Source organism: Molossus molossus, unplaced genomic scaffold, assembly GCF_014108415.1.
Source record: "Molossus molossus isolate mMolMol1 unplaced genomic scaffold, mMolMol1.p scaffold_m16_p_6, whole genome shotgun sequence".
Classification (NCBI taxonomy): domain Eukaryota; kingdom Metazoa; phylum Chordata; class Mammalia; order Chiroptera; family Molossidae; genus Molossus; species Molossus molossus.
In genome coordinates this window covers 65,929,677-65,956,313 of record NW_023425399.1, presented here as the reverse complement: position 1 = coordinate 65,956,313, position 26,637 = coordinate 65,929,677, and the positions used below count along the sequence as shown (strand labels likewise).

Below are 26,637 nucleotides of genomic sequence, written 5' to 3'. Positions count from 1 at the left end.
TTATTTTGGGGAATGCCATTGTATTACAAACATTGCTAAAAATCTTAGCGCATAAGCAAGAGACCTACAGTGCAGCCCATCATTGTCAGAATAGTCTCCAAATACTCTTCCTGCATAACGAAAACCAGACCTTTCCAATGTTCTGTGACTGAGAATGAAATAATTGTTTCAGTTACATGTTTGCGAGATGATCTAACGTATTTCCAATTTCATGGTTGAAAAAAATGGACTATTCTTGCTATTGATCTACAAATTATAGCAAAATATAGTCATAAAGTCTGCTATTAAAGTAGCCTAGTTTTATCAGTAAGCTACATGACTTAGGCCTAAAATTAGAGGTTTATTTGCCATACAAAATAAGAAATCTGAGGCTGGTATGGTTGGTATTCTTCACATAGATCTACCAGCTTTTTCATTTTTTCGTTCTGCTCCCCTTAGCATATGGGCTAATATTTAATACTTATATAATGTTTGGGCATCACAGGACCATGCCCCTGTTCTGGAAGAAGCATCAGCCAGTTGACTCCATCCACTTCAACAAGAAGACATTAGCCTTCCTGAATGCTTCACCAAGTACAATTCTACTCTTCTGTCATTGGCTGTAACCATCACATGATCTTACTGAGTCTTTTTAGTCAGACACACAGCATCTTGGAGAAAAATCATGATATTCATTAATTAAAGAAGAAAAGTGGATTTGGGCAGGCATTTAGCAGTGTCTTACTTTGAGACCAATTTCTATTATAGTGCGTGATATTTATGTTGATCAGTATGGACCAATTGGTGAATGGTGTTACCATTGCACAGGTAGTCATTAACTATACTTCCACATGGTCATGCATTTTACAGGTTCTAGTGTAATGAATAATGAATAAACAATCACATTGGGAAAGATATGCCTGGATAATAATTACTTTCGTTTCTCCCATTAGCCAGGTGATACCCGCGACCATCATACTACTCAGGAGGAAAAAGAGCTGCCGCTGGTTACCAAAACAAGTGGTTCCTCGGTAAGTTCTAGCAGGAGAACTGAGGTAGGGATGAAAGATGAGCCTTTTCTTCAAGACAATCATGCAAAACTTTAACACAATGCAACATAATTAAGATGGTTGTACAACCACCACTGACAACAAACCTAACTACCTTTAACTGATTTGTAGGAAGGCATTCAGCAGTAAATGAACCCATTAAATCCACAAGTAACTGCATGCTCTATAAAGAGAGATACATATCCAGAAAACCAATGATTGTGGGCATTTCTTTTTGATAAATCTAGTTCCTTTATATTTTTTTCTTTCATTATAAAAATTATCATAGGACTATTAGTTCTACTGAGTCACAGGTCCATCTGTTGGTTTCTCCGATCATTTCCTTTAGTGTCCCCCGTGCAGAGCGAACTTCAGACACCTTCTGTGGACAATGCTGTTCATCCTAGGTGTCCAGTACCCTCCGCTCCCCATCCCCTCATGTTTGCACAGAGCCCCTTCTCCCTGCTCACCCAAAAGAGGGCAACGTCAGGCAACTCAGGAGAATGATAAACTTCTATCAGTCTGCAAATGGGAAAAGTTTTATTTATTATTTTTCCCAGAGCCTGTTCCCTCCGTTGTTTCTGCTTGGTGTTCCTATCATAAGCTATCTTTTCTCTCCCTTGGTGGAGCTTATGTAATCTATTTTCACTTTTATTTTTCCATCCTCATAGTCCCTCTTCTGACTTCCTGCCGGTGAGATGATGTTGGGGAGAGACTTGCTGTGAAAGGGCAGGCATAGGTTGAACCCAGGTGTGATTATTCACACCTTCGGTCATTTCCCCTCATAATTAAGAGGAAATAATAGCCATGTTTTCCAAAATATTCTCCATTTACTTTCACCTTTGGTGCTATTTTATATGATGGGGAGAGAGTTGGATTTTGGAAAAGAGTCCACATTATTCCTGGAATATCTCTCTCCAACCATCACTCGTGTGATTGTTGCTGGGATTCTGTTTTCCTATTTTTTAGTTATGTTTTGCTGACTCTACTGTGTTTTAGGAGAGAGAGGCTTGCTCATTTGACATAACACTTCCATTTCATCCCAGAATATAATCCCTGTTGTTTATAGAAGACTCCTTTTGATATTAAAAATTATTCAGTCTATTCCATCCTGGTATTTGCAACCTTGAGTTCTTTTGATTTAACTACACAAATCCTCTAATTTAAAAAAACCCAACTTTCTCTTTTAAGAACATACCTTGAGTTTTCTAGTGGTAAAATTTTGTTGTCTTTTCTTATCTTTTAAAATAAGCAAAAGAGCCCCTGGCCGGTTTGGCTCAGCGGTTAGAGCGTCGGCCTGCGGTCCTGAGAGACCCAGGTTCGGTTCCCGCTAAGGGCACGTACCTCGGTTGCAGTTTGTCCCCGGCCCTGGTCAGTCATGAGGGTGGCAGCCACTCAATGTGTTCCTTTCACATCGATGTTTCTCTCTCTCTCTCTGTTCCTCTCTCTCCCTCCCACTCTACCTGAACAAAAAATGGAAAAATGTCCTCGGGTGAGGATAAAAAAAATAAAAATAATAAAAAAATAAAATAAAATAAGCAAAAGATTTTAATAGATACTTCATCAAAGAAAATACATGTATGGCAAATAAGTTCATGAAAATGTGGTCAGTATCATTAGCGGTTATAGAAATAAAGCCACAATGAGATATCTGTACATACTCTGTAACATGGCTAAAATTTAAAATATTGACTACACCTACTGGTGCTAAGGATGCAGAGCAACTGGAACTCTCAGATATTGCTGCTGGGAGTGTGAAGTGGACCATCCACTTTGGAAAATAATTTGGCAGCTTCTTAAAATGTTAAGCATATTAGACCCAGCCAAGCATATTAGACCCAGCCATTCTACTCATAGATAACATATATTTATACAAAGACTATCCACAAATGTTTATGACATAATAGTCCCAAACTGGAAATAACCCAGTTTTTTTCCTACAGATAAATGGATGAACAAATTTTGGTATATCCATACAATTGAACAGCAAAAAAGCAATGACTTATTTATGTATACAACAGAAATATACAATAAACTGTGGACATAGAATAAACTGTGGATAGATCTCAAAATAATTATGCCATGTGAAAGAAGACAGAAAAAAAATTTAGCTTATATAAAATTATAGAAAATGTAAACTAACCTATAATGAAGAAAGAAGATTAATGATTGCCTGGGACCTGGGTGTGAACAAGGAGAAGAGGAAAGGAGAGGTAACAAAGGCATGAGGAGATTTTAGTGGGGGGCTGGTTTTGTTCATGTTCATTGTAGTGGTTTCACAGGTCCGTATATTTGTCAAAATCTATCAAATTGTACACTTTATGCTACTTAAACATGTGCAGTTAATGCTATGTCAGTTTTACACAGTAAACCTGTTTAAAAAGTTCAGATAATGTTCTGTGATTTCATGAATACTTAATATGTTTATTTTGCAATAAGCTACTTACAATAAAGGAATAGCCTACTCATGTGTTATATGTGGTTGACCCTTGACTCTTAATCACCAATGCCACTGAATCTGAGCATTTACAAAAAAGGCTTGCAACCCAATTTATAATCATCACAAACCTATTCTACAAGTCACTACCTGTACAGATAAGAGAAAACATTTCCCATGTGTGCAGCTGACATAAATGAATTATTCAATTGAGATGTTAGTTTATTTAAAAGGCAGTCAGTCTAGTTTATTTCCAATGCCTTGAGGAAAATCAAATAGCTATACTTGCTATTGATTCGTAGTTCACTGCAAAATAGAATCATACCATCTGTTAATAGTTACAACTGTGTTGACTTCATAGAAAAAAAAAATCTAAGTAGCCTTGATGTAAACAAGTAAGTGTGTACTTTAAACACAAAACAAGAAACAAATGGTAGGTAGACCAAGGCTGGTTCAACTGCAATGCCAAACCTAGCATGAGTTTCTAACTTTTCCTTTCATGCTGCCACTTTAGCATGTGGATTTAATCCTTATACTTGCAAGATGGTCAGCAAAATGTGGATGACATGCTGATGTTCCAGTTAGGAACATGTGCCAACTGACTGTTCATTATTAACAGAAAACTTTAGCTCTTCTGGAAAACCTGCACAGTAAAATTTCTCTTATTTTTCAGTATATTAGTGTTTTTTCCCCTCATTTTAGTTGCCTGAATCTCATTCCTTTATACATAAGCATCTTGGGTTATTTTTGTCTACCCTCTCCTCAACTATTTTGAATTTATTGCGGTAGTTCTGAACGTTCACAAGGATCTGCTCTTTATTTCCTTTATCCTGGTCACAACTCAGTGAGGCCTTTCCTTCTAAGAACAGTTTTTTCTCTTTAGTTTTTGGACATCGTTGTCTGTTATGTCTTTAATTATTTTCCCCCATTTTCTATGCCCCACCCTCTAGAACATCTATTAAAGGTCATTGCTGTGCTTGAATTGAATTTCAGTATCTCACAATTTTTTACCATGTTAGTTTATTTGCATTGTGTTCTAAATTTCTTCAAAATTATGTTCAAGTAATTTTTTTCTCGGTCATTATTGTATTATTTTTTTGCTTGTCTCACATTTTTTTGTAAATATTAGCAAACTTAATCTTATTTCCCAAGAACAACTTTTTTCTCTTAGATGTACTCATTAATATTGCCTCATAGCAGTGATCCAGAAATCACTGTGAAGATAAGAATTCAATTATTTTTAAGGAATCAAATTATTCTGATGTGTTCTTTTTATTGAGGTATAATTTACAAACAATAAATGCACACATTTTAGGTGTATAATTTAATTTTAGCTAATGTTTTCCCCCAAGTAACCACAGTCAGTCAAAATACAGAACATTTCGTCACCCCAGAAATCTCTGTCAGATCCTTTCCAGTTTATTGTCCTCACACTCCAGAGAGACGAGCCCATTGTGATTTCTAACACCTTAGGTTGGTGTCACCTTTCATATAAATGAAATTATAACTATAATATGCACTTTTGTATCTGGCTGCTTTTACTCAAGATAATAATTTTTGACTCATCCATTTGTTGCTTATATTAGAAGTTTGGTACTTTTATTACTGATATTATTTCACTGAATAAATATACTATATTGGTATATTTCTCACCTATTGATGGACATTTGGATTGCTTCCAGGTTTAAGCTATTATGTGATGTTTCCATGAACATTCATGTAATATAGAGGATTGTATATTCTCTTTTCTCCTGGGTAAAGATACAACATGATTCATATTATTGGCAAACACAGAAACCCACAGCCCATCACTCAGGCTCTGAAAATCAACAAGGACTAATTTAATAAATAAAAAAGAAATTCTATTGTTTGCTATTTTCATTTATTTATTTTTTCTTTATCGATTATAGAGAGAAAGGATGGAAGAGGGAGAGAGGGATACAAACATCGGTAAGAGAGAACATCGATTGACTGACTGCCTCTAGTATGCCCCCCATTGGGGATCGGGCCCACAACCTGGGCATGTGCCCTTCCCAGGAATCGAGCTGGCAACCTCTTGGTGCATGGGTCGATGCTCAACCACTGATCCACATTGGCCGGGCTGTTTTTTGTTGTTTTTTTTTAAAGCATCTACAGACAGAAACAATAATAACAAATACTAGTTGTTTTTTTTAAATGTGTATTCTAAGTAGGGAATGTTCTCAACTAAGCCTTGGTCCTTGTGGGTGAGCACATAAAGAAAATGAACAGACTACCATGTAAATATTTTTTTCAGTATCAACTAGATATAAATATTTAGTTTTTTCCAGTTATTTTCCAAACATAAACATTTTGTGTGGAGGACATGTTAGCCTTTGGAATATGAGGCAATAAGTGATGCAAAGTGAAATGTGCGCCTGCGTGTGGGTACCGTCTGCTCAGGGAAGTGCTCATCTCTCCGTGGGGGCAGTAATATCCTCAGGTTTTAGGTTTTGCCTCCTGTGCAGGGAGAGCTTCTGACCAAGGCTGTGGATCCTGGTTGTTTTTTCCTGTTCAGCTTCCAGTCCCTCCCGCATTGCCCTATCTATCTGAATCCTGTAACAGCAAGAAAGTGAGTTGGTCCATCCCAGACACCATCCATGAAAACGTCGGGTGGAAAGTGTTCTATAAGGCAGAAGATACCAGCGCACTTTCAGGCAGAACTACAGCTCTCCAGGCCCCTAAAGTTGTCCGCAGAGTTAGTGGTTTATCATTGATTAGTATAGGAAATTGCTGTGTGTTTCCCTCTATAATAGATCAATTTTCCCAAAAGGCCAAAATTGTTGATTGTATATTCTAGTAAGTGTGGTATACTTAACTTTAAGATGCATGGAGGAAGCAGGTAGATTAGTAAACACGTAACCAGGGCAAAACCAATGAAGGGAATGAAGAACTCTAATTTATTACATGCAGTCAAAGCTGATCTTGTTTTTCAGCCTCCCCTCCTTGTCTTTTATTGTGGCTTCCTAGTCCCTTTCTCTTAGACCACTCTACTCATACTGAAAACAGACATACCCTCAAGGCAATTAGTTCATTTTCTGTGGACTGCATTTGGGTTTTTCCCCCTTGGGTTATATGTAAGGGTTATCTACATATCTAAGGGAGGGAGATCTACTTGGCTTCTCTTTTGCAAACAATTTTAACTATTTACCTGTAGCCTGCTCCTACTCTGTCTATACTCTGTTATTTGCTTGTTTTTCTCTTCCCTCCCTACAAGTTTCCTTTAAATATTTTTAAATTTTCTTTTTTAAATTCTGCTTTTTGGTAGAGATTTTTATTTTACCAGACCAATTTCATTTGCTTTTTATCTAGAAGTTTCTATCAATTGATCTGCTACAGAATTCTTTTCTGCTTTAAAGTGATGTTAAAAAAAAAATCTGTTCCTTTAAAAAATATATGTTTTTACCCAGCCGGTGTGGCTCAGTGGTTGAGCGTCAACCCATGCACCAGGGGGTCACCAGTTCCATTCCCAGTCAGGGCACATGCCCCCCCAATGGAGGGCGTGCTGGAGGCACCCAGTCGATGTTCTCTCCTATCTATATATATATGCAGTGAGTGATTGTCAATTCACTATGTTGACTTAAACTTTTTTAATTAGTTCTTGTGCTTTATTGGCTTCTTTAAAAGAAGTTTCTTGTTCATTTTTTTTATAAAGTAAGGCATACCATCCATCTATAGAAAATTTAGAAATATGGTCAAGCAAGGTTAATGACAGTTTTTAAAAAGACAAAATAGTATATGTTTTCAGATGTATAAATTATACTCCATTTTGTTATAGTTCCCTTTAGTAAAGAAAGAATATTCACATAATTTCAGTAAAGCCATTGTTCACTAAAGCAAAAATTTCTTTGTTCCTGCTTTATAAATGAAAAATGACTTGGTACTATTGCTACTGACTTCTGATCTCTGAAAAAGGTAGTTTTAGATTCTGTTAAGAGATAAGATTAAATAAGTTACCTTTGTGTTTGGCTGCATGTAATGAAAACTGAGGAGTTGATTTGCTTCTCATGACGAGACTTGGTCCAAGTCTGACAGCAGCTTCATGATGCCCTTTAGCATGGATCAACCACATGTGATCTGTCTCTGGCATTATTCCCTGTGGCCATAGTCTTTATTCATACAAGGTGTTTGGCAATTCCAGGCTTTCATCTATGTGCTGTGAGGAACATACATCAGCTGACCTTGTTCTTTTGTTCAGGAAAGCCATAGCTTTTCTGGAAACTCTCTTGGTAAAATTACCCTTGCACCTCATTGGCCACACATATCACATGATTACTCTTACTGGCAAAAGAACCTGGAAATCAAGTTCTGTAGTTTAATATCTAAATCCCTGGAACAAAACCAAGATATTGTTAAGGAACATTGAACTTGTGGCAGGCAATAGAGATGTTTTCCACAGAAGCCAGTGTCAGAGGGTGTTTAGGTGGCTCATAGCAAAGACCCTGAAGGGCTGGATGCAATTGTTCGGGCCCAGGCAGTGGTAACTTCATAGATTGCCACACATATCTAAATATGTATACATAGTAGAATACACAAACTCATTAGAAAGTATTTAACTGAATAAGAAAATCAATAAAAACTTTCATTTTTCCATTTAGACAGAGGGTGCTTCTCTCAGCAGTATTGCCTTGTCAGAGGGGTCGCAGGACGAAGAAGGGAAGTTTGCATCATCACCCAGGGGTGGCTCTGTGGTAAGTTATTGTATGCCAAGATAACTGCATGTCAGTGCAAAATGGCCAGTTCAAGGCAAAAAGAAGCAGTTTCTTTAAAACAGATTTTTAAAAAATTTAAACTAAGATTGCAAGGAAACTACAGCTGCCAGTACACCCAGAAACCTTGTAATAATTAGGAAGGAGACTCAAAACTGAGGAATGAATAGACTTCAGTTTAAAAGAGTACTTAATAGCCCAGCCAATGTGGCTCAGTGGACTGAGTGCCATCCCATGGACTGAGAGGTCCTGGTTTGATTCCTGGTCAGAGCACATGCCTGCGTTGTGGGCTCAATTCCAGTAGGGGGAGTGCAGGAGGCAGCTGATCAATGTTTCTATCTCTCCCTCCCTCTCTCTCTAAAAAAAGTTAATAAATATTTTTAAAAATTAAAAATAAAATAAAAGATTACTTGATAAATTAATACCACTGCAGCCAGAAACCAAAGGATATTCTTTATGTGTATCAAGCATGGAAGTATTTGTTAATTTGGTCCTTTTAGCTGAGTTTACACACATGATCTGGCTTAATTCTTCCATCTTAATACAGAAGTCCCTTTACCTGCAGAATAAATTAAAACTCCTTATTTTGATATTTAAGTTTTTTTATTATTGGTTACATTTCTAGCCTTGGCCCTCAGGACTCACCCATGCAAACCCTCCATTTCAGTCAGTCATTTGGCCTTGAATAACAGAACCTGTACTTTTCTTTGTTAAAACTCTCCTCATTTTCCCCTCCTCCCACTTCACTGGAGATCCTCACTTGGTGTCTCTGTGCAGATGCTCCGGCAGGACGTGATATAATGGACCAGAAGAAGCGAGAGGTCCTGTTAGATGAGGTCGTGGTTCTCTGGTGGCAAGCTGATAGACAGCATCAGAGAGCACTTCAGACAGGCAGACTCAGACTCAGATGTCCCTGCAGGGCAATAGTTTCACCTCTGTTGTCCATTTTGGGACACAGGATAGTTGGCATTCACATGCATGACACCACCCCCCCAGTATATCCCCATTATTCAGGGAGATAATGCTATTAGCCCCATGAAAATTAGCTTTTTTATTGTGTTTTTGGAGTTTTGGTTATGGATTTGTTTTGTTGTACAGTTATCACATAAGAAACATAAAATAATGTGAGTGACCTTTGCAGTGAGTAACATCAATAGCACTATAGATCTTGGCATAGAATGGGCTAAGAATAACCCACAATGTCTGAACTGGCTATAAATTCATCCCTTACTTTCCCATTTAAGACCATGCATTGCAATGCAAATCAGTGAGTATGTCTCAAATAATAATCTCCAGGCCACCCTATTTGTCAAAACAAAGTAAATCACTCACAAAATCTGTTAAGTACTGTAAGTGAGTCGTTACCTATAATAGACCTTACCACAATTGTGCTGTACCCCCGTGACTGGATTCCAGCTTTAGGATCCTTTATTTTCTGCCTCAGTTAGTGGTACCCATGTGCCCAAGACCTAATGTTAGCCTCTACTTCACTTACCCTCTCCCCCTCCACATGCCCCTCATGTTGAATGGTTCTAGAATATTTCTACTCCCCTCTTTTCCTACAACTACTTCCTTAGTGCAGAAACTTATCGTCTTCCTGTATTGCTGAAATAGCCCCTCAATTCATCTCCCGGACTTTAGCTTATACCCCTCAAACACTGTAAGTCTTGCTGAAAGCCCACAGGGGTTCCTCCCCACCTTCTAGTTAATATGAAAGCTCCTGACATGATTGGACCCACCCCCACCCCCCTCCCCACCCCGTCTGCCTTCCTAGCTGACTTTTCCATCCCAAGCATTTTGTAGAAGCCACAAAAAAAGACTACACAAGGTTCCAGGCACACACCAAGCAGAAACTGAAGCGTTTGCACAATTGAGTTGCTAAAGAAGACACAGTTGGATAGGCCTTGTTTTTGAGGCGTCTCCACAGCAGTTACATGACCGTGGTTTTACTTCTAGTAAGACTGATGGTAGTCATATTTTTTCATTTCTTTATTCTTTTCTGTTAGCTTCTCCATATCATTGGTTGCTTGATTCATTTATTCATATTCATTCATTCATTCATTCATTCATTCATTCATTCATTCATTCATTCATTTAACAAATCTTTACCAAGCACATATTGTCTGCAAATAGGATTCTTGAAAACTTGAGAGTGTAAGTGAAATAAATGATCGTATATAGAAATTGCAGATAGCGTTTCCTAGGGTAAGTTAATTACTTAGATTTTGGTTTTATTTTTTGAAAACTGTCTCTATAGTTTGTTTTTTAGATCTGTTATAAATTCACCCTTATTATTCTGCATCAGAATTTTCTTTGCCCTTCTTAGAAATGTTTTCTTTCAGATCAACTTAGAATAAGACTATTATTACCCATTAAAAAATATTTTTAGGACTTCACTGAGAATGTTATTGATTTTAAAGATTAATGTCAGGATAAGAATTCATATCTTAAATACTGAGTTTTCTCACTAAGAAACAATGGTTATATCTTTCCATTTATTTATATCATCTATCCATCATAAAAATTTTATAATTCTTTCCTACATTTTTTCTTACACGGTTTTACTGGTTAATTCTAGGAACTTATTTTCTTTCATATATATTTTTTAATCCTCACTTGAGGATATTTTTCTATTTATCTTCAGATAGAGTGGGAGGGGAAGAGAGAGAAACATCAATGTGAGAGGGACACATCGACTGGTTGCCTCCTGCACAACCCTGACCAGGACTGGGGTGAACCGCAACCAAGGTACGTGCCCTTGACCAGAATTGAACCTGCGGCTCTTTGGTCCATGGCCCGATGCTCTAACCACTGAACAAAACTGGCCAAGGCAGTTTTCTTTCAGATTATAAGTGGTAGGGATTTTATGATATCTTCTATTTTGTTTATGCAGATATATAAGTAAAATAATTTGTGGTTTTTTTTTTTTGTTTTTTTTTTAATTATCTCATTGTTTCCTTTCTGAAATTTTTTTTTCTATGAATTTTTCATTCGGTATTATAATTTGTGCAGATATTGTCTGAAATACTGAAAGTTTTGTTAACTCTATTTATCTTATTTCTCTTCCTTGTCTTATTGACTGACCACAATCACTTGTAACATTAAGTAATAATTATGGAGATCTTTAGATAAGTTTTTTATTTTCCCATGAATTCTTCTAAGTTTCATCATTAAGTAGAATATTTATTATAGGTTTCTGAGCCTCGTAGTTGCTTTTATCAGGAATGGAGGTTGAATTATAGCAAATGATTGTTCATTATGTATTAAAATTAATATATTCTTTTTATTTAAGCAATTCAGGAAATTACAGTAATAGGGTTTTTAATGTTGAACAATAATTTTGTTGCTTAAACCCTACTTGTTGTATTATATTATTTTTTCATTACACTGCAGAATATGATTTGCTACTGTTTTAGCACTTTTACCACTAGTCTAATAAGTGGTGTTAGTGTGTGTGTGTGTGTGAATAATCTTTTGTTGTTACCAGAGCTATGCTATCTTCAAATGTGATTTAAATTTTAATCCAAGATGTCATTGAAATCCCTTTATAAATTCACATTTGAATAGATTTTGTAATTGTTGTTATGTTTTTTTCAAAATTGATTGTATATTTTTCAGTGAATGTGCTTGATTTAAGTTCATCTCTGAGGAATTGGGCACAGTGGTTGCAAGATGTGGATTGATCATTTCTGACCTCAGGTGCAGAAGAAGATGGGGAGCCTTATTATCTGCATTGACTCAAGCACAGGCACCATTAGTACACAGAGTATAACACAGAGTTATATTACATAGACTCAAACCATGAGAAAAAACACCAGCAGCATGTCAGGAAGATCAGAAACATCTTTTGAGTCAGTGAGTTTCTCCTGAAGTATTGAACATGAGAAATGTTTGGTGTGGTGTTTCTATAATGTGAAGGAAATAGCAGAGAGTCAAAGGTTAGTTGTAAGAGAACTCAAGCAGGTAGTGCCAACCTTCCATAATATGGAATTTCAAATGGTAACCCCCCATACTCAACTCTCCAGTCCCAGTGCAGTATGACTTGGCAGCAGAGCAAGCTTTGGTGGCTGGAAAGTCTTGCCTTTCTCTACCTTTTACAGCCCCAGTGAAAAACTCTTGTGGTTGGGCAGGTAGAGAAACAGTAGGATATATTAGGGACAAGCCAGGGGAGTTTGTTTTAAATGGGAGTGGCACTTGTGCTTTAAGTAGATTAAAATCACTAGTACATTTTTAAAAATTATACTAGTGTTAATATGTGTAATAAGTGAATAGATGTCTCAAAACTGTGAATACCAAGCACCTAACCTTTTCACACAATATACTTCAAAGCTCGAGGTCCATTTATTGGCAGGCTGTCCTCCTTTTTCATTTTCACCATGTCTTTTCCCTGTTTTAACACATGAATGCTCTTTTGTTTATTTTGTTCTGCTTTGTTTTAACCCTCATCACCCTAAGTCTCAACTCCTCTACCTGGCTTTCAAAGCCTTCCATAATTTGAACACACCCTCTTGACTAACGTATCTTTCAGGTTTTTTTAACTTCTTGCCTCAACCCCTAGCACACTAGTCTCTCCTTGATCCCTGTAGCCGAGATGCTTCAGATAGTTCCATACCTGAAACTGATCTTCCACGTCTGGCCTGAGTCTGTCACCCGCCTCCTCTGCCTTTGAAAGTCCCTTTCCTCCGCCCTGCCTTCCTGCGCCAGTCCAGCCAGCTCTGCAGCAACCTCCTGGCCACACCTTCCTTTCCAGTCTCTCCAGTAAACACTTATGGTTGTATTATAGAAATTCCCTCTTAACAGTGGATTGTTATCTTTTAATGTTCCACAAATGTTACTCTGTTCTTCTCATTATAAATACTTAAGAGCAAGGATCACAATTTAAGCTTCTGCGTCCCCCAAGAAAGTCCCAGAATAATTTGCAAAGAGCACGCATTTATTCAGCACAATAGGCTAGCTTCTCCACTTTACAGATTAAGAAATTAACATTTAGTAGGTTAAAGTATTCCAAACCATCAGCCTTAAGCCCTATATAAATGTCCTTCAATATTTAAGAGTGTTCTGTCCCATAGGGGAGTTATTTCAAACTTTGATAAAACATTTCTTCTTTGGAAAACTTAAGGAAACCATTGAAAAGTGGTCCATATTTTTTAAGGATTTCAGTGTGTGGGTAATCTTTATTCTGTAGTGTTAGTTTTTAGAGCCACCAAAAATCTGACTGACAATGAGTTGTATGGCACTAGACATTTTTGTATTTTTATTCTTCTAATAATTATGTAATTAGGCATCTGTGTTTTAATAATTGGCCATATATTCACATGCCATTTACACAATAAGTGCGTCATCCTTTGAATTAAAATAGAAGTAAAATACAGGCTCAGAATTTGAGACTCTCTTATGTAATTTGTAGCACAATAGAGCATCTTTCATGAAGCAGGTGTTCAGTTATTACTAAATAAATGTGAGAATAAGATTTTCACTCCCACCCACATTCATAGATAACTCCCACATAAAAATGTATATTGATAGAAATTTTAAGATGTGTATATAATTGTTTTTTATTAGTACCCATCTGACCTGAGCAGTAACTTGCTTCACAGGGTTGTACAAAGAGATTCTCAGTTTCTGATAGTATTGCGGGGGTGTACAATGGTTTGATAGGATCTCAGTGAAGAAAGTAGCAAATTTATTAAGAGGAGAAACTGGCACTGGTCAGTTTGTCTCAGTGGTTAGAGCGTTGGCCCAAGGACCAAAGGGTCACAGGTTCGATTCCTGGTAAAGGGTATGTACCTGGGTTGCAGTTTCCATCCCTGGGCCCTGTCAGGGTTGTCCAGGAGGCGACCAATCAGTATGTCTCTTTCACACTGATGTTTCTCTCTCCCCTCCCTTCTACTCTATCGAAAAAGATCAATGGAAAAATATTCTCAGGTGAGGATTAACCAAAGGAAAACAAAAATGGGGAAACTGAACTAGAAAACATACTTAATTTTTTGACAGTTGTCATCACTATTTTATAGTAAAGGGATTAATATGTTAACATATAGTAGCTAATTCTTACATAGTATTATATAACGGATATTATTTCATGTGATTTGATATAAGATAAGTCATTTAGAGTTCATAATAACTGTTTCAAATATGTTCTGCTATCTACATTTTGCAGATTAGGAGACTAAGCTATAGAGACTTTAATAACTTGCTTAAAGTCACACAGTAAGTGGTAAAGCCAGGATTAAAATTCAAGCAGTTTGGCACTAGCATCCCTTTGAGTGACCACCTAGCCATGTGAACAAAATGACCAACTGCATCAAAAATAACAAATACTGTAATTGACAAACTTTGTGACACCAAGCATTGTCATTTCTATATGTTAGGAAAGATATGAGTGACATACATTTAAGAGCTATGAAGGCGGGCTTATTTTGACATAACTTAGTTCTCTTTTGAGATAACTGTGTGGACTGTGCAGCTCTGAAATGAATGAAGAAACACAGGAAAGTAGATGCAGGCTCTTCATGAAATCAAGCATTGCTTCTAATTCCTTGATACTATAGAACATAAATCAGATTAAAATGTAGGATAGACTGTATTTATGGTCAATGTTTTGTGTCCATCTTCCCTTGTTTCACAGTCTATCCTTGAGACTATTCCAGATATACCAGTTCATTCCAATGGATCGGCAGACCCCGGGCAGTCAATTCAGAGCTCAGTGAGTGGTAAGTGGCACAACCTCCCATTAAACTTAAGCTGGATCTTCTTTGTGCTGGCCCTCAGTAAAGTTTGCAGTGAATTTCCAAAGGGAAAGGGAAGTGTGTTGTCCCCCCATATGCACTGTCCCCAGCATGCACTCCTTTCACCTCCAGACCCCCGCTGTGTCACACCAGGCAACATTAAGAGAGCCAAACAGGAAGCAGAATCTTTCCCTCCTTCACTACAGTATCATTTAGAAACTACTCACTTGGGTATGTCTTTGATTTGGGGCCTCTGTCACAAGTAATCTGGATCCGCTTAAGAGCTGCAAGCAAGCCAGGAAGTAGGCCACTCTAATTATGCTTCCCAATAGCAGCAACATTAGATCTAGATGGACTTAATTTTAAGATCATAATATTATGTAGAAACATCCCATTTTGGGACTTTCCTCTAGTTATCTTCAATGCCTTAATGACACATAAAAATCCAACATTGAAAACATGACATTAAATAGAAAATCGATTTAGATAATGATTGTAGAAATGTATTCACATGCAAAGCTGATGACACTACCTTGCTGTTCAACTGGCATCATTCTGGGTGAGGCTGATGCCTTTCCTTGGACGTAAACATTCTAACGTGCGTATGGATTAACTCATAAATACTTGGTGCTTATATTAGTCAATGGTATTGATTGATTAAGTGGCATATTAAATATTCTATATCCTTTTTTCTTAGATGATGATTATCTGGAAAAGAACATTCCACCAGAAGCTGAAGAGCTGTCCTTTGAAGTATCTTACTCAGAAATGATTGCAGAGGCTCCAAAAAGAAATAAATGTAAGAAGTCAGATTTTAAGAAAGAAGACTATGTTTTAACTGTAAGTAAAACTTCCGTCATTATTCCACTAGCTTCCTGTGACTTCTTCATGGCACAAGCTAGGATTTTTAAAAACAATTTCTTTGTGTGTGCAGAAATGGGAGAGGCCAGGCTTCAGTGTCGTGTGACACTAGGGGTATCATTTGCTGTGTAGCCACAACCTGCCTGGCTGTTTCTGGCAGCCCTGGGTAGAGGAAGAGTTGTGAGGGTGTATGCTTAGATACTGTTGTCTAGATGAAATAGGATTTCCACCTGGCTTGTGTGCTTTCTTGCATTTTACATTCTTACTTACAAGTTAATGCAGATTCTAACTGTACACCTACTTATGCCTCTAGAAGCACATATCAGAGGAGATTATTGCAGAAAGTCACAGTCATAACAACAAGAAATGAGCGCTTACAGGACAGACACTAAAATTTAATAAAAGACAAATTAAGAATTTATAATATTATTATGGATGAGCAAGTAGTGCTCCATACCTCATTATCCTGAAAGCCTCATTATATATATCTAGGATATTATTTCCTGTAAGCCCATGTTACGCTGATCTATTTGCTACTCAATAAATGCATTTGTGAAGAGTTCATGATAGGGAGCCCTGAATATTCTGTGCTGATCAGGGCAGGCAGCGTGGTGAGCTGGGCTCAGGTAGTTTCAGAGCTAAAGGAATATGAGTCATCTAGAAACAGGCAGAGTCTGCCCCGGGGGCCTGGACCATTTCCAGACAAACACTCTGTGATGGAGAGGAAGAAGAGAGGCAGGGCAAAAACTGTAAGACTCACCGACACTGCATTAGGTATTCAGTTGTAATCATCTGTGTGATTGGTCCTGATTGTCAGCTGAAGAAACTGAGGCACAAAGAAACTAAGTAACCCATAGCTAACAGATGGCAGAAACAGGATATAAACCTATGTGTGTCAAACTCCAAGCCCTCTTGGTCCCTAAGCAGCCTCTATGTTGAAAGGCACAGTGACATTCAACAGTGGGAATCTAGTGGACTCTAGTTTCAGGGAGTGTCCTGAACCTTTAGAGAGAGCTGTCCAAGGAGGATGCTGGTTGCCATTCCCTTCATCCAAGTGTGTGTCTCCTGAGGTCTGGCTCACCCAGGGTACAGAACAGCCTCCCTCCAGTTGAAGAACTTCGCATGGGGCTTAGCATGCCATATTACTCAATGAAGGCTTGTGGTCTTGTTTATATTGTTATGTGTTATCATTATATGGGGCCTTGGTCTCAGAAAGAAGATAAAATAACCAAACATTTAAGAGCACAAGTTATGCTCCAAAACACATCCTACATTTTTTTTGTTTCACTTTAAAATACTTAGAGTTCCAAGGAATGAGTGAATGAATGAATTGGTGGATGGAGAACTTATATGCATGTATGCATGAACAATGGACATGGACAACAAAGCTGGAGAGAGGGCAGGGAGGGAGGGGAAGGGGGGAATCAGTGGGGGGAAAAGGAGAAACATCTGTAACAAAAATAAATAAATTCATTTAAATTAAAAAAAAAAAAGAATTGGTGGATGGTTTTAAAACCCCAAGGAAGCTTTAATTTAAGGAACCTCTATGGAGAATGTGTACTTAAAGCTTTGTAATTCAAATAACTGTGATATTTTTCTACTTTAGCAATTTTTTTTTCAACACCAGATTTTCTGAAAGCAAAGTATTTGTTGTATACTATATATAAATATATATATTATATAATACAATACTTATATTTATATATAATACTTATACTATATTATACTTAGATAATTATATATTTGTTATATAATACTTATATTTTTAAAATTATTATTACTTATATATAATACGTATAGTTATACTTATATATTAATAAGAAGATTTTGTTGTTTTGAAAGGTCTTATAGTCTCCACAATATTTCTGGATGTTTGAAGGATTTTTTGTTGTTGTTTTAGTATATTTTGATGTCTGGTATGGAAAGAGAGATATAGCACTATCATTGTCTTCAAAATGATAGTAGAATTATTGAGCACTTTTTCTGCATTTTTCTTTTTTAAGACTATTTGGAATAATCTAAATCTGATTTTAAAAGTAGAAAAACTATTGTGTCAGCAAGCGTGTGCAATCAGTTTCAATTTGGAAAATTATTTACAATCTTTTAAATGAGGCAGAAGAGAAGAGATGATGCCTGATTTAAGGACCGATGGTCCAAAATAAAAAATACATTGCAAGGTCTCCTGGGAGTACCTAGATGGTGCCTTGCATACCTGTCTCACCTGGGCCAGTGGTGTGTACATTCAGGTGATGCCTGGGATGTTTGTTGTTGACAACATAGGATGGTCTTTAGAAGAAAGTGGTTTTACAGTTGTGATGACAATGTTGTAGTATGCTCAGACCTCTGTTTTGCTTCATGTTTAGCATAGTAGTAACCTGCAGATGTTCTAAAAATTATTTTCATAATCTTTCTATGATGTAGCATGCTCCTCAGAGATTTTTCCCCCCAAATACCATGTCTTGCTATACAGATTTTGAATGTCCAGGTAGCATTTGAATGAAGGTACAATAATTTTCATTTGCCATAAAAAATAAGTATTCTTAATATGTATTTCAGAAATTTATTGTTCAGAAAACCAGATTTGGCCTAACTGAAGCAGGAGACCTATCGGCTGAAGACATGAAGAAAATCCGCCACCTATCTCTGATTGAATTGACGGCCTTTTTTGATGCCTTTGGAATTCCGCTGAAGAGAAACAAAACAGAGAAAGTAAAAGGAAGAGGTAATTAAGAGGACTGATTTCTTCTGATTGTAACACTTTGACACTTTGGAATAAGATAGTGCTTTTCTGATTCTTTGTTCTTTCTCAACTATTTTACAATGAAGACAATGGGATTTTTGGAGTTCCACTCACAGTCCTACTGGACAATGACCGAAAGAAGGACCCTGCAGTGAAAGTGCCCCTTGTGTTACAAAAAGTGAGTAGGGATAAATGAATGGGAAATTAATAGAGCTTCATGCTTGCAATATGCTGTTTGTAAACTTGCCAATGAATTGTCCTTTAGATTTAAAGACACTAAGCCAAGCCCTGTTAGGACTCAGGTCGTTGGTAATTTTCAGCATTCTTCCATGAAGCCCCATGACATTCCACAAGTACTTGGACCATTTGCCTTGTTGTGAACTTCTGGAGTCTGTTACATTGACCACAAAGCATCAGGGATAGATACAGATGCTCTGTCACGTGACTTCCTTTGGTTATATCTTTTTCCGATATTTTTTAAAAAATATTATTTGTGTATGTGTTTGTGTGTATTTGATTATTCTGTCTGAGATAAAAGATAACTAGTAATTACCAGCAATCTATTTACTGATCATACAAGTATTTGCTGAGATCATAGGTTGAGTGTTTCAAAATGTGTGTTTGTAATCATTTAAATGAATTTTCCAAAAAAGTTTAATAAAGTCTAAAAATCAGCTTGTTGTAGTTTTTTAGGTATGACTGGGAATATATGATATAGTTAGACAAAGAAGAATTTTGGTCTGGGAAGTTTTAAAAGTGATATTATTTGAACTATCATCTGCTAATATCTCTCTGACTATTGTTGGTGAATGGCACATTTGCTTTTAAGTCATGTTTTCTTATATGCAACAATTTACACCTAGGTATGCATTTATTTACCTAAGTATGCATTTATTTAACAGTGACATCCATTGGCACAATTAAAATTCCAAGCCCTAAACACAAATATTACTGAATTTTAAATTGAGTTTTTAAATGACGTGAAAATATTGACTGAGGAAACATATGTTTACATTATTCACAGTAAACATTCTCCATGTCTTCACTATGTTTCCAAATTTTGCTACCAGTACCTCAAGTTGAGCTACTCCTCAAATGGGAGTGATTAATTGGCTGCCAATGGGAGCAGGGGGGATGGCAGAAGAGGCAGGAGACATGCCATGTGCACAGGGGGCGGGGCAACTGCAGGACGGCTCTCCCGCACGGGCTGCATCAGTACCTTCCGTGTCCTGTCACATCTCATCAGCACTGAGTAGCCTGAGGTTGGTGTTACCATCTCCCTTCTACTGATGAGGCAACTGAGGCATAGTAGGGTAAGATAATTTACCCAAGAACACACAACTAGCAAGAGGTAGATGCAAAAAAGAGTATATAACCAAGGCCAAAGTTCATGGTGACACTAAGATTTTCTTTCCTTTCTTGAACTGGAACCAGAATTATGTCGTTTGTCCTCTGTGTACAGGACAGAGTTTTAAAAAAATGCATAAAAATCTAAGACGGAGAAGATTCAATACATGAATTTATGTTATTATGTAAGTGCAGAAATCTAGCACAGGACATAGTAAAAGGAAGGTGCGCAATAAATGATAATCAAACTACATCTGGATTTATATCCTATTAGCAACTCAATAAACGTCAGCTCTCATTCCATTCCAAATGATATGAAGTGTTCCTCTTTTAAGACAGGTTGAGGTATTACCTTTCTACTCCTATGGGAGAGTCTTTTCTTATGGATGTATTTTTCCTCCTAAATATCTATTTCTCTCCATACCTTAGTTTCAGGCACCATCATATTTTGAAGGAAAAATAGCAGAGACTCTGGATCCTGCTCTTGTGTGTAGCTGGGCTAGTATTTGTCCTTACCATGCCTCAGTCTCCTCAGCAGTAGGTTGAGGGTTCTAATAGTACCTTCCACATGGGATTATTGTGAGGATTTAAATGAGTTGATAGATGTAAAGTACTGAGAATTTTATTTAACACTCAAAAAGTACACAATCAATATTAGTAGTTATTATTATTATTTTAACACCATCCTCATCACCATGAGAGATCATGAAAGCTATAAACTTTTACCATTTCTATCTCCTTGGTCATATTTCTAGAATTCCTGTAGTTTCATAGCCAGAGTGGTTGCAAATAATGATAGTGAATTTAGAATCTTTTTTTATTGGTCAGTGTGCAGAAAGAGATGTAGTAATCAGATCCTAAAGTAGTTAAGTGGCAGCATGCTTGAGTGGCGAAGAACACAGGTTGAGAGAGCCAGTGCCATTGCTTTTATGGTGAATCTGGGGAAAGTAATGTGACAGCTCTAGGTCTCCGTTACCTCATTTGCAAATTGGAGGCTAATGTTAACCTCATGGGGTGGGCGTGAACACTTAAAGGTATCCAAGTACCAGGCACGCATATATGCTTGTTAATGTATCATCTGTTGTCATCAATAGTATTATTTCAGATGTTTATAATCATATTGGAGGTATTTATTTTTGTAATGTATCATTGCTTTCTAGTTTTTTGAGAAAGTTGAGGAATCGGGTCTGGAGTCTGAAGGAATTTTTCGACTTTCAGGATGTACTGCCAAAGTCAAGGTAACAAACATTTTCTCTTTTCTAGTTAGAGATCTAAGCTAGCTAGACCCAGTTCTCACAAGCATCGAGTATCGAGTCTTTGTTGTTTTGATACTAGCACTTGGCCCTACCTCATTTTCCTCCTAACCTATGATTACATGTTGTTTATGGTCCTGAGTTGTGTATCCTTTTAAATTAAAACAACAATAAAAAAACAACAACAATAACATGACCCATCAATTCATCATCAACGTTGCTGCTTGTCTTTAGTTTGAGGAGTTGAAATGTCTCATTACTGTTTTCTGGGTTAAACACTATAGTTTGCTGTGTTCCAGTCATGGAATTCATTAAGTCAATTATTATGCAAGCCCTAATTTTCCTGTAGTTGCTTTACATTCAGAAATATTCTTTGGCTCTCCTTTTAATGAAAGTTCTTATAAGAATTTGTAGGAATAGCCATAACCACTACAATACTCACTCAGCAGTTCTAAAACCTAATTCCATTTAAGGTAATGTTAGTTTCTACATATAAAAGCACTCGTGCGATGTGAGTCTTTTTATTTTGCTTATGTGGTGGCAAACTCTACCATTCAAGAAAGGAAAGAATTATTAGAAAAGAAAAGCTTTTTCATAAATTTCCAGAAGCTTATACCACTTTATCTACTAGTGAGCATACACAATGAAGAATTCCTTCCTGCCCCTGGATCACTCTCTGGCTGGTGAACATGGAAACATGAGCGTTTTGAATGATGAATCCCTCAGGGAGAGGGAGAAGTGAACCTGATTGTTTAGAACTATTAAAGTTCTAAAGGAAATGTATAGAGGCAGAAAAGTATATCTTCATAAAATCATTTTTGTACATGTTTTGAGACATTTTATTTCATAAGTCTCCAAGTTTTTATCTAGAAATCTGACAAGGTGTTTTTCTAAGTGGAAACAGAATAAATAGGCTCTGTCTATTGGAAGCACCAGAAAGCTGATGCTCGGATGAAGTTGGGAGAAGAGGGTTATTGCGGGATAGTGCTACTGAAAGACAATTCAGGTCTGACCATTTATCCCGTCCCATGCAGCAGTCCTGCACTGAGCAGAGTGGACCAAGCCCCAGCCCTCATGCCATATTCAGTCATTGCTAGGGCTTTCTGTGGAGGAGGGCCTGAGGCAGATCAGAAAGTCCTAACAGCTGGGGAGCTAACTACGTGGATTTTTAAAATTAATTAGCTAATCAATTAATTTTTGTTACAGATGTTTCTCTTTTCTATCCCTAGACACCCTCCTCCCAATCCCACCCCCATCCCACAGCATTGTTGTCTATGTCCATTGGTACATACATGCATATAAGTTCTTTGGTTTATTTTATCCCTCCCCACGGCCTCCTCCTCTGAGGTTTGTCAGTCTGAACTGTACTCCTTTCTATGTCTCTGGGTCTATTTTGCTCATCAGTTTATTTTGTACGTTGTATTCCACAAATAAGTGAGATCATGTGGTATTTATCTTTCTCTGATTCACTTATTTTTCTTAGCATAATACTCTCCAGTTCATTCCATGTTATCTCGAAGAATAGATTTTTCTTTCTTACAGCTGCGTAGTACTCCATTGTGTTATTATACCATGGCTTTTTTTTTTTTTTTAATCTTTATTGTTGAATGTAGAATGTACTACAGATGTTCCACATTTTTCCGCAATTGACTCCCTCCTCCCCACTCCCGCCTTTTCCCACACTATTGTCTGTGTCCATTGGTTATATGCATATAAGTTCTTTGGTTTATTTCTTTCCACCACCACCCCCCCCCCCAACCCCTTTCCCTTTGAGGTTTGTCAGTCTAGCAATGAATTTGTACTTCTTAATCGCTTCAACTTTTTCACCCAATACCCCAACCCCACTCCCATCTGGCAACCAACAAAATGTTCTCTGTATCTATGAGAATGTTTCTGTTCTGCCTCTTCATTTTGTTTGTAGATTCCATTGTCGATAGATATGTATTCATTGCCATTATGTTTGTTCATATATTTTATCTTTTTCTTTAAAAAGACCCTTCATCATTTCATATAATAACAGTTTGCTGGTGATGACTCCTTTAAGTTTTTCTTGTCTGGGAAACTCTTTATATGGCCATTGATTCTAAATGACAGCTTTGCAGGATAGAGTAATCTTGGTTGTAGGTTCTTGCTTTTCATCACTCTGAATATTTCTTGCCACTCCCTTCTGGCTTGCAAAGTTTCTTTTCAGAAATCAGCTGACAGCCTTATGGGAACTCCCTTGTAGGTAACTAGCTGCCTTTCTCTTGCTGCTTTTACGATTCTCTCTGTCTTGAACCTTTTGCATTTTGATGATGATGTGTCTTGGTGTGGGCCTCTTGGGGTTCATCTTGTTTGGGACTCTCTGTGCTTCCTGGACTTGTATGTCTGTTTCCTTCACCAAGTTAGGAAAGTTTTCTGCCATTATTGTTTCAAACAAGTTTTCGATATCTTGTTCTCGCTCTTCTCCTTCTGGCACCCAGAAGATGCAAATGTTGGCACGCTTGAAGTTGTCCCAGAGGCTCCTTATACTATCCTCATTTTTTTTGGATTCTTTTTTCTTTTTGCTGTTCTGATTGGGCATTTTTTGCTTCCTTATATTCCAAATCGATGGTTTGCTTCTTGGATTTACGTACTCTACTATTAAGTCTGTGTAAATCATTCTTTATTTCAGTTAATGCCTCCTTCAATTCTGACTGTGCATCCATGATTACTGACTGGTCCTTTTTTATGCTCTTGAGGCCCTCAATAAGTTCACTGAGGTTCTCACTGAGTTCATTGAGCATCCTTATAAGCAGTGTTTTGAACTCAGCATCTGTTAGGTTGCTTATCTCCATTTAGCTTAGTTCTTTCCCTGGAGATTTTTCTGTTCTTTCATTTAGGACCTGTTTCTTTGTCTCCTCATTTTGGCTGCCTCCCTGTGTTTGTTTCTGTGTATTACTTAACGAGAGGTATGGGGCTAGCTGAGACCAGATGCTGCTCATTTGAAAGAATTTAGGAAAACCTGAAGCAGGATCCAAGACAGGCCAATCCTGTGGTTAAGTAAGTGGCAACAGTTTGGGTGGGCCTGAAAGTTGGGTGGGGTGGGGCGGGGCTTAGCCTCAGGGAGTCACCAGGGCGGGGCTACCAGTGTGAGCCAGGTTGCTGGAGTCCCAGATATGGCGACTGTCTGCCGCCCCAGGGAAGGGTTCACCAAAGGAACAAAGGCCTCTGACAGCACGTTTGTCCCAGAGAAAGCTCCCTCTCCAGCCCTTGCTCCAGTGCCAAACAGCTCAGTTCTTCCCTGCATGTCTCTGGCGCCCTTGGAGCTGCCTCCCCTCCAAGCTTAGAGGGAGAGAGTCCGGTAAGTCCGTGCGCGGGCCCTTTAAGGAACTGCCTGGGGCTCCAGCCGCTTCAGCTTCCCTGGGCCTCAGTTTCCACTGGTTTTTTCAGGCAGAAGTTATGGGGACGTCTCTTCCTGGCACTGGAACCCTGAGCGGGGCACCTGGTGTGGGACAGGGACCCCTCAGTCCTCAGGAAGGACCTTCCCAGCCGAGGTATCCTCCTGATTTTTATCCGCCACATGTGGTTGCGGGACCAGTCCGCCACCGCCCCTCACGCCTCCGCCCCTCCTACCAGTCTCGATGTGGCTGCTTCTTTAATTCCGTAGTTGTAGGACTTCCATTCATCTTGATTTCAGGCAGTTTTGAATGATGGTTGTTCTGTAGTTTAGTTGTAACTTTGATGTGGTTGTGGGAAGACGCGATACCCCGTTTACCTACGCTGCCATCTTGACTGGAAGTCTACTGTGGCTTTTTTATCCACTCATCTGCTGATGGAAACTTGGGCTCTTTCCAGATCTTAATTATTGTGAATAGTGCTGCTATGAACATAAGGGTGCATATATTCTTTCGAATTAGTGTTTCAGGATTCTTAGGTTATATTCCCAGAAAAGGGATCACTGGGTCAAAAGGCAGTTCAATTTTTAATTTTTTGAGGAAACACCATATTGTTTTCCAAAGTGCCTGCACCAGTCTGCATTCCCACCAGCAGTGTACTAGAGTCCTCTTTTCTCCACACCCTCACCAGCACTTGTTTGATGATTTGTTGATGGAAGCCATTCTGGCAGGTGTGAGGTGATACCTCATAGCTGTTTTTATTTGCATCTCTCTAATAATTAGAGACATTGAGCATTTTTTCATATGTCTCTTGGCCATTTGTATGTCCTGTTGGAGAGGTGTCTATTTAGGTCCTGTGCCTATTTTTTTTAATTAGGTTCTTTGTCTTCCTTTTGTTGAGTTGAGTACTCTGTATGTTTTAGAAATTAACCCTTTATCTGATATATCATTAGCAATTATGCTTTCCCATATAATGGGTTCCCTTTCCATTTTGATGGTTGTTTCTTTTGCTGTGCAGAAGCTTTTTAGTTTGACGCAGTCCCATATATTAATTTCCTTTGTTTCTCTTGCCTTAGGCATTGTATCAGTGAAAATTCTGCTGCATGTGCTGTCTTAAATTTTGTTGCCTACATTTTCTAGGAATTTTATGGATTCATGAATCATGCTTAAAAGCCTTTTATCCATATTTAGATTAGTCTTGTGTATGGTGTAAGTTGGTGGTCTAGTTTCATTTGTTGCGTGTAGCTGTCCAATTTTTCTAACACCATTTATTAAAGAGGCTGTCTTTACTCCATTTTATGCTCTTGCCACCTTTGTCAAATATTAATTGAGCATAATGTCTTGGGTCTATTTCTGGGTTCTGTTCTGTTCCACTGATCTATATGCTTGTTCTTGTGCCAGTACTAAGCTGTTTTGATTACAATGACTTTGTAGTATAACCTTGATATCCGGTAGTATGATCCCTCCTACTTTGTTCTTCTTTTTCAAGAATGCTGTGGCTATTTGGTATCCTTTTTTGGTTTCATGTAAATTTTTGAAGTATTTGTTCTAGATCTGTGAAATATGTAATTGGTATTTTAATCAGGATTGCATTGAATTTATAGATGCAATCTATACTACTTTGGGTAGTATGGACTTTTTTAAAAAATGTGGAACGCTTCACGAATTTGCATGTCATCCTTGCGCAGGGGCCATGCTAATCTTCTGTGTATAGTTCCAATTTTAGTATATGTGCTGCCTATGTGAGCACAGTTTGGACATTTTAATGATGTTAATTCTTCCCATTCATGAACAAGGTGTATGCTTCCACGTTTAATATCTTCCTCTATTTTCTTTTTTCAATGTTCTGTAGTTTTCTGCAAATAGGTCCTTTATTTCTTTAGTTAAGTATATTCCTAGGTATCTTAACTTTTATGCACAATGGTAAATGGGACTTTTTTTAGTTTGTTTCTGTGAGTTCATTATTGGTATATAAGAATGCTATTGATTTCTTTTTTTTTTTTAATTCTCACCAAAGGACACTTTTTTGCATTTATCTTTAGATAGAGCGGGAGGGAGAGAGAAACAGTGACATGAGAGAGACACATAGAGTAGTTGCCACCCACATGACCCCAACCGAGGCCGGGGACAAACTGCAACCAAGGTACACGCCCTCAATGG

At 37.7% G+C, this 26,637-nt stretch overlaps 1 protein-coding gene and 1 non-coding gene across 6 annotated transcripts in view; one reads left to right on the top strand and one right to left on the bottom strand.

The window, feature by feature from the left end:
- The window catches only part of ARHGAP28 (Rho GTPase activating protein 28), a 211,291-nt gene that overhangs the window by 133,613 nt on the left and 51,041 nt on the right, over positions 1-26,637 (top strand). For 4 of the 5 annotated variants that reach the window (XM_036245609.1, XM_036245605.1, XM_036245608.1 and 1 more), the window contains 7 exons: positions 933-1,010; positions 8,082-8,174; positions 14,821-14,905; positions 15,618-15,760; positions 18,338-18,503; positions 18,608-18,699; positions 21,029-21,106. In XM_036245609.1, the coding sequence (XP_036101502.1) occupies positions 933-1,010; positions 8,082-8,174; positions 14,821-14,905; positions 15,618-15,760; positions 18,338-18,503; positions 18,608-18,699; positions 21,029-21,106 (735 nt within the window). The remainder of the gene's footprint in view (positions 1-932; positions 1,011-8,081; positions 8,175-14,820; positions 14,906-15,617; positions 15,761-18,337; positions 18,504-18,607; positions 18,700-21,028; positions 21,107-26,637) is intronic. The other variant, XM_036245606.1, reaches the window with a different exon arrangement.
- Positions 26,121-26,227, bottom strand: LOC118619522. The gene has a single exon (XR_004957281.1). It is a non-coding gene; the product is annotated as a U6 spliceosomal RNA (small nuclear RNA).